Source organism: Alexandromys fortis, unplaced genomic scaffold (assembly GCF_014885135.2).
Source record: "Alexandromys fortis isolate MF-2015 unplaced genomic scaffold, M_Fortis_MF-2015_v1.1 scaffold_173, whole genome shotgun sequence".
Lineage (NCBI taxonomy): Eukaryota > Metazoa > Chordata > Mammalia > Rodentia > Cricetidae > Alexandromys > Alexandromys fortis.
In genome coordinates, this window is record NW_026068051.1 from 2,025,027 (window position 1) to 2,033,631 (window position 8,605).

Genomic DNA, 8,605 nt, shown 5'->3' on the forward strand with positions numbered 1-8,605 from the left:
CTTTTACCTTTCCTGGTCACAATGCCTGACCCACATTTATCTCTCTGGTCTGTTCTATCCATTATTGTTTTGAGACAGTCTCATATATCTCAGGTTGGCCTAAAACTTTGAAGTTGAGGATGGCTTTGAATCCCTGATACTCCTGCCTCTACCTCCTGAGTACAAGGATTACAGACCTATACCAAAATATCTGGCTTATGCATTGCATATACGAGCAGACTTCGTATGTGTGAGGCAGGCACTCTACCTACTCAGCCACATCCCCAGCCCTCAATGAGGCTTCTTATTGCAAATTCAAAGTTGAAGAGTACAATTACACACACACACACACACACACACACACACGTTTGTATACTCTTGGTACTTCAGTATTTCCCTTTAGGTTTTATTGTATTACCAAAGAAAGGGCCAGAGTTTTACTGAACACTCACAAGCTATAACTGAAACATACTGTTAGATATTTAGTTTGTTCCTATGTGTTCTATATTAAAATAAGAACTCAATGCAAAAAATGAGTATTATATGTATTTTAAGTCAAGAAAACACAGATATCTTACACAACTGACTGTTAGTACCCACCATGAAGAGTCACCAACAAAACGCCAGCAACATAAAGAGCAACAGTTCACTGATTTATTAGATGGACATAGTCAATGAAAACTGTATGATATAAAATAATTTAGAAATGTTGGGAATTAGCAGCACCATCTGTTACTGAAATATCAAGAAAAATGTCACGTATTTTAAGCAAACACTAGAAGAGGGTAACTATATGTCCTAATGCCACTAACCTGGGAAATGGTGTTTTAGGCACACACACCTCCTTCTATGCCAGAGATTTCAGTAAGCACATCAGATGTACTGTTCTAGAAAAATGCTACTGAAGTTAAGAGATACTGCATAGTATAAGTAGACAAGAAGACTAAAATCAGCTATACTGGCATGGTTCAATGCTTTTCCTATGAAATGTTTAGTTCTGGATTATGAAATGAGAAATAATATATTTTTAAAAGACACTAATGGTCCCTAGGAAACATTAAGTGGAGCACAGATCACTATGAAAATACATCACTTTTCCAGTTGCTTACTAATTTTCTTTAAAAAGTCATGTGTTCTTCACAAGTGGTGTATACAAGTATGTAATAAGCATTTTAAAAAGTTTAACCATGTTTAAAATCTTAGAGATTCTTCTGCTTTTTCTTCAACATTAGCCCTATTGTCACATTTCTGTGTCAGAGTAAGAGACTGAACTTGTGTAAAGGATACAAATTTACACACATTTTACAGCAACTTATTCCCTACATCTACAAAATTCACATTTATAATACAGGCAAGTACAAGGCCAGGATAAAACTGTTAAATTCCAAAAAGTCAGCCGGTATACTCTTTATTTTATCCCCTTAAAAAAAAGTTCAACTTCGGCACCAAGTTTAAAAAGCCCTCACATCCTAGGTAGAAGTACCCATTTTCCAGGTCCAACTCAGCACACACACACAGTTTTCCGGTGCTGCTGTAGGAGAGGATTTCCCATCTTCTTCTGACCCCTGAGTCTGCGCCGCATGGTCAGTTTGACCGAGTGCCTGCGCTGAGATGCTGCAGGGAGACTCGAAGCCTGGGCCCCAGTACTTCGACTTAAGCCATTTCGTCGGTGCTTCTTCATAAGGGGGCCAGAGTTGGATTCTTCTAATGTCCTCTTAAAATTGGCTGGAGGGGTTCTTTCAACTTCTTGAGCCTTCATCTGACCTGGAGTTGACATCTTTAAATTTTTTTGGTCCATGACGGTATTTGCTGAATTGGTCGGCACCAGGCCAACTGACAGGGCATTAGTCAAAGAATCATGAATCCTTAAAGTCAGGGCTTTTGGACAGTTTTCTTCAAGTGCCTCTGAATCTTTAGAGGTCATCACTACAGTCTGGATACTACCTCGAGCTGTCTCAGCTGGGACCTCTAAAAATTTCTCTGAGAAGGCATTACTACGAACAAGGGCAGGTATGTGGTCCTTTGAGTTCAGCCTTGACCATGGATCTTCTTCCAATGACTAGAAAAAGAAAAGGAAAGATAAATAATTATCCTTAAGTTCAATAAAATGACACACTAAGTTCCTATGATGTTGTTAAGAAAACAAAACCATGGAATGCACTCACTTCCTTCACAATGTATTTGTGCACCAAGTTGGGAGAGAGGCAAAGAAAGTAATCAATACAAAGGTAGCAAAGGAGGAGCCCCGTCTTCAGATGGAGAAGACTTAGGTGCTCACAGGTATATCTCAACTACAGCTTGGACCAAGGAAGATACTTCAAGGCTTCAAAACAAGACTCCTTAAAATAGCCAAAAGCGCACACTTTGCCAAGCCATTCACACTGTGCCAGATGCAGAAAAGAGCAAAATTACTGCTATTTATATTTTAATTTATTTATTCAAACTCCATGTTTTCTTTCTTTACTTGCTTACTTTATCTAATGAGGCAGGGTTTTCTTTTCAACTCCCTGGCTGTCCTAGATCTCACCATGTAGACCAGGTTGGCCTCAAACGAACTCAAAGATCTGCCTGCTTTTATTTATCTCCCTGGTGCTGAGATTAAGTGTGTGTCAACTTTGCCCAACCCAAAATCTATTCTCTTTTTTTTTTGTTTTGTTTTGTTTTTCAAGACAGGGTTTCTCTGTAGCTTTGGAGTCTGTCCTGGAACTAGCTCTTGTAGATCAGGCTAGCCTAGAACTCAGCACTCAGGAGGCAGAGTTAGGCAGATCTCTGTGAGTTGGAGACCAGCCTGATTTACAGAGCCAGATCCAGGACAGGGTCCCAAAGCTACAGAGAAACTCTGTCTAAAAAAATAAAAATCAAAACCAAAAAACACCAACTACCTAAATTCTAATTTGTGACTATAATCCATGTAGGAAATGTGAAGTACAAAATTAAATTAAAGCAATTATGTTAAAATGGAAACTCAGATAATAATTTGCCCATCGACTGAGAAAACAGGTCACGAAAGGACCTTAACAAGAATGGCAATAGAATTTTTTTCCTTTTGTGGAGACAGTCTCATTATGTAGCCTAGAGTCATCTCAAACTCTCCATATGGCCCTTGAAATTGAGAAACCCCCATCTCAGCTTCCCAAACACTAGAATTTCACATGCGTATCACCATGCCAGGTATGAGTGTATGTGCGTGTGTATATGCAGTATACGTGTGTGTATATCGCAGTGTGTGAGTGTGGGTGCTTGTGTGAAGATCAGAGAGTAACCTTGCGAGTTGGTCTTGACTTCCACCTCACTTGAGACAGGTCACTTTGTTTTTGTTTCCTGTTGTGTGTGCCAGGCTAGCTGGCCCGTGAGTTTCCAGGGACCCCGTGCTCTGCACTCCATCTCCCCACAGTGGGGCTAGGATTACAAATGTTCCCACTATATGTCCAACTTTCGCAGGGATTCTGGGGACTCAGACACAAGGCATCCTGCTTGCACATCAAGCATTTTACCCACTGAGACATCTCTCCAGCCCCTCCTTTTCCTTTCCAAGATAGGGTCTTGCTAATATTACCCAAGACACATGCTAAGAAATGTTTGTTGTGACAGCATCTCACTCTGTAGCCCAGTGGTCTCAGACTAGCAGTGATCCTCCTGTCTAAGCCCTCTAGGTTCTAGAATTACAGGAGGTATCACAACATGAGCTGTTAGGGAACAAGAAAGTAATGTAGTTTTCCTAGAACCCATGGTCCTTCTACCCCAACTCTCTGAGAGGCACACATAACTGTGCCTGCCTTGGAAAGAAACCTCTAACATGAAATTTCTTTTAAGCAAGCCAAGTGTACAAGTGCACACCTGTAATGCCAGCACTTAGGAGATGAAGGAAAGACAATCAGTTCACAGCCAGCTTCAGGTATATAAAGGGTTTAAAGGCAGCCTGTGATACAAAAGACCCAATTTCAAAACACTAACATCAAACAAACTAAAATTTTGATTTTTAAGTAGTATGAGCTGGGCCGGGCGGTGGTGGCGCACGCCTTTAATCCCAGCACTTGGGAGGCAGAGGCAGGCAGATCTCTGTGAGTTCCAGGGCAGACTCCAAAACCACAGAGAAACCCTGTCTCAAAAAACCAAAAAGGAAAAAAAAAAAAGTATTATGAGCTGGTGAGATGGTTCAGTATGTAAGGCAAAGATGCTTGCAACATAAGCCTGGCAAACCTGGTTCAATCTCCAGAACCCACATAAAAGCAAGAGGAGAAAAACAACTACACAAAGCTGTCCTCTGACCTCCTCATACACACTGTGACATACACACCCACACAGCAATAAATTTAAAAAGAAGCTAGGCACAGTGGTGCATGGGTTTAATCCCAGCACTTGGGAGGCAGAGACAGGTGGATTTCTGTGAGTTCAAGACCAGGTTGGTCTACAAGTTCCAGGACAGCCAAAGCTATACAAAGAAACCTGTCTCAAAAAAAAAAAAAAACGAAAAGAAAAGAGCAAGGGTTAAGGATGCAACTCTGTGGTAAAATGCTTACCTGGGTTTGATACCCAGCCAAGGTGTGTGTGGGGGGAATAACTTGGATCTAAGTTATAAGTCAGCTCAAACTATGAAAGAAGCCTGTGCTCATAGCAATTCAGGAAGCTAAGACATTAGGGCCATAAGTCCCATTAAGTCAAGGCCAGCACAAAGTAATGACTTGGTATATAACTTAGCAGTGGAGTGCTTCTTTGCACCCACTAGCCTTCAGATCTACCCTAGTGCAAAAAAACAAGCAAACAAGACCCACCCCTTAAAAAAATCTCATTGTCAATTACAAATGATAGACTACACTTCACCTTATTTTATGTATATTTTTGCCCTATGTGTGAAAATGTAGCAAAATAGTAATAATAAACTCCAGACACTGACTTGCAGGGCCACAATACCCAAATTAAAAGTGTTTCCCAAGTCTGTGTGCTAAAGCAGGCCTGTAATAACAACATGTGGAAGGGGGAGTCAGGAGAGCAGGAGTTCAAGACCAGCAGAGACTACAGAGAGTCTATCTACTAAAACACACCCAATGCACTGACACTTTCTCACTGTGCTGGATAGATGAAGCAGCATGCTGCTTTATTTCTCACGTTAATGGTGGATTCTCCTAAAAGCTAAACTCTCACAGCACCAGGCTAACTTACTTCTAATAAGCCAGGAAACAGAATTGTGTTCACTTAACTTTGCTTTCAGCATGTTTTTATTAAAATATTCGATTAGTTTTATTTATGTGTGTGGGTACCCTAGGAGTCCAGAAGAGGGTGTCAGATTCACTAGAGCTAGATCACGTGGTTCTGAGCTGCCTGTTGGAAACCAAACTCAAGTCCCCTGAGCGAGCTGTAGTTAAGCACTATTAACCACTGAGCCAGCTCTCTAGCCCCACCTCAGCACATCTTAAACTCATTCCATTTTAATCTGCACTAGGAAATAGGAATAGTCAGGCATGGTGGCATATTTCTTTAACCCCAGCACTCAGGTAGGAAGATCACGATGGAGGCCTGAAATCATGTGTCAAACAACTAAAATGAGAAGATAATACTGTTTTTTTTACCCATAGTAATTTTAAAAAGCCAGGTTTAAGGTCCAATATCCTAAGGACCAGTTCAGTTTTGATTTTATACAACTTTGCTCAAAATAACCTCTCAGTGTTATTATTGATAGTATAGATCATATTATGATATCTCTAGATTATAGATTAAATGAACTATTAGGTATACAAGTGTTTCACAAATTTATAAATGTTTTACAAATATTCATAGATTCATGAAAAGGATTGATAAATTCTACATGTTAACATTTATTAGTGGCCACGGTCATTTTTCTATTAGGGTATATACATATAATAGGCTTCAAATTAGTCCTGTGAGAAGACAGCTCTCTGAAAACTGAAGATATGCTTAGTGGCAGTGTGCCCAGCATTCACAAAGACCTGGCTGTCTATCTGGGCAGAGGGAAAGGAATTCTTTCAAGAAATAGATTATATAGCAAAGATACATCATTTTCTTGAACTTCATTCAAATCCAAAATTCTATTTTAATTAACCAGAGATGGTTGTAGATAACTGTAATCCCAGCACTTGGGAGACAGGGAAAGAGGACCAGGAATTCAAGGTCATCCACAGCTACACAACCAGCCTGAGGTCACCAAGGCAACAGGAGACCTTGTCCCAAAAATAAACAGAGGAGTGGTGGTAGTGCTTGCCTTTAATCCCAGCATTCAGGAAGCAGAGACAGGCAGACCTCTATACATTCAAGGTCAGCCTGATCTACAGAGTGAGTTCCAGGACAGCTAGGGCTANATGTGGGAGTGTCATATATCAATCTGTTGATTTCATTGGTTAAGTTATAATAAACCAACTGCTTGGCCTCAGCTTGGAACATAGATGGGAGGAGTAAACAGAATAGATTTCTGGGTGGAAGAGGAAGTGAGGTCAGACTCTGCCCTGCTCCCGGAGAGACCGGACAGCTCTGCTGGAGCAGAGACACCATGCTCAGCTCTCCCAGGCAGCTGCAACCCACGATGGACTTAGGCTAGAATCTTTCCGGTAAGCGCACCTTGGGGTGCTTACACACATCATTAGAAATGGGCTAGACCAGGTGCGAGAATTAGTCTGTAAGGGCTAGAGTTCATGGGCCAAGCAGTTCTTTAAATGAATACAGTTTGTGTGTTGTTATTTCGGGCATAAGCTAGCCAAGCGGCCGGGGTGTTGGGGACGCAGCCCCGCCGCTCTTATTTCAACACAAGCAAAACACTCATACGTATAGACTCTAACCCTCTGAAACTCTTAGCCAAATTAAATATTTTATAAGTTCTTTATAAGTTGTTTTGGTCATGGTGTTTTATCAGCAATAGAAAAGTAAGTAACACACACACAAAACACCCTAAGCATGAATTTTATGTAATAATAATGTAACTTTCAAACTGTAGAAATTGACTGGGGAACGCCGGCAATGGTGGCGCACGCCTTTAATCCCAGCACTCGGGAGGCAGAGGCAGGCGGATCTCTGTGAGTTCGAGGCCAGCCTGGTCTAGAAGAGTTAGTTCCAGGACAGGAACCAAAAAAGCTACAGAGAAACCCTGTCTCGGAAAAAAAAAAAAAAAAAAAAGAAATTGACTGGGGAAATCTCAGGCAGTAAAGTGTTCCTTGTGTTAGGTATTAGGACATGAATTTGATCCCCAAAATCCATGTAAAAAAGCTAGACATGGTGGCACATGGTTGTAATCCCAGGCTGAGAAGGTACAGACACCCTGGAACTTGCTGACCAGCCAGTCTAAACTTTTTGGTTGAGCTCCAGGTCCCAGGAAGACCTCAACTCAGAAAACTAGATGGCATCTAAGGAAAGACAAAAGGTTGCTCTCTGGCCTACACATTTAAACACACATACACATACCCCAGTAGCACTGAATACCTTGACTGGTGGTGTAGAACTTGGGGAGGGAGTCATCACACAGGTTTCTTGGCTGTTATAAGTAGGGCTATCAGTCAGGTTCAGAAAGAGCTCATCTTCATTGGTGAAGTTCCCCTGATTGTCTACTCCTGGAGAGATGCAGATTACGATGGCACTCGTGTTATCTGCACGGAGCATACGCTGCCTCCAGCGGCCAAGCGCTCGATTCACAAGCATTTTGGCACAGGACTGGCCTTGCTCACCCTATATTTAAAAGAACAAGGAGAAGGAAGAACATTAACTCTCATTAACTTACCAATACATACATATCAAATGAAAAACCTAGGTGGATCTGGTGAGATGCCTCAATGGGTAAAGGTGTCTGTCACCAAGTCTAATGACTCAACTTCTCCAGTTCAGTCCCCTAGACCCAAAGGTAGGAGGGACAAGCTCCCCTTCAAGCTGCTCTCTGACAAACACACATGGACAACAACATGCATAAACACAACAAAACAAAATGTAAAAAATACTTTTATTAAAAACAATGCTAAGTATGACCAAATAAGTAAATAAAATTCAATTCTCAAACACTATCCAAGCTCTATAATCATGTTAAAATAATGCATCTGTAAATTTAAAAAATAAAGTAAGGTTGACAGAGCACACTTTTAATCCCAGCACTCCAAGAAAGAGACAGGCAGATCTCTGAGTCTGAAGTCAGCCTGATAAGTTCCAGGACAGCCAGGGCTATAGAGACCCAGCCTAAAAAATTTAAAATAATAATAAGAGGAGGAGGGAGGAGGAGGAGAAGGAGGAGGTGGTGGTAGTGGTGGTGGTGGTAGTAGTAGTAGTAGTAGTAGTAGTAGTAGTAGTAAGATCTTATCTTGTGGTTAAATTTGACACACGTGCGCCAGAGTGATGGTACAAGCCTCTAATCTCAGCCCTGGAAAGGCTAAAAAGGAGGTTTCTACCAGGCTGGAATATAAAGAGAGCCCAACCTGAAAATAAACAGCAACAAGTGTTGATTCTTGTAGTTTTATCTCTTTAATCAAGAAATTTGGTCTTGTCTAATTTTAGGAAAGTTACAGAGAAGTCTTTTTTTTTTTTAAGGACTGAGTGTTCCAACAGAGAAGTCATCTTTAAAAGCAAGTAATTATAAATATAATTAACAAATAAGACAATTAGACACCGGGCAGTGGTGGCACATGACTTTAATTGCAGA

At 41.0% G+C, this 8,605-nt stretch overlaps 1 protein-coding gene across 1 annotated transcript in view; it reads right to left on the reverse strand.

Annotated features, from left to right (window-relative positions):
- Positions 1-507: 507 nt before the first annotated feature.
- The window catches only part of Ppm1d (protein phosphatase, Mg2+/Mn2+ dependent 1D), a 44,458-nt gene continuing 36,360 nt past the window's right edge, over positions 508-8,605 (reverse strand). Inside the window, exons 5-6 of the mRNA XM_050119571.1 lie at positions 7,405-7,647; positions 508-2,038 (exon numbers count right to left, since the gene is read on the reverse strand). Coding sequence (XP_049975528.1) covers positions 1,481-2,038; positions 7,405-7,647 — 801 coding nt within the window. The 3' untranslated portion in view covers positions 508-1,480. The remainder of the gene's footprint in view (positions 2,039-7,404; positions 7,648-8,605) is intronic.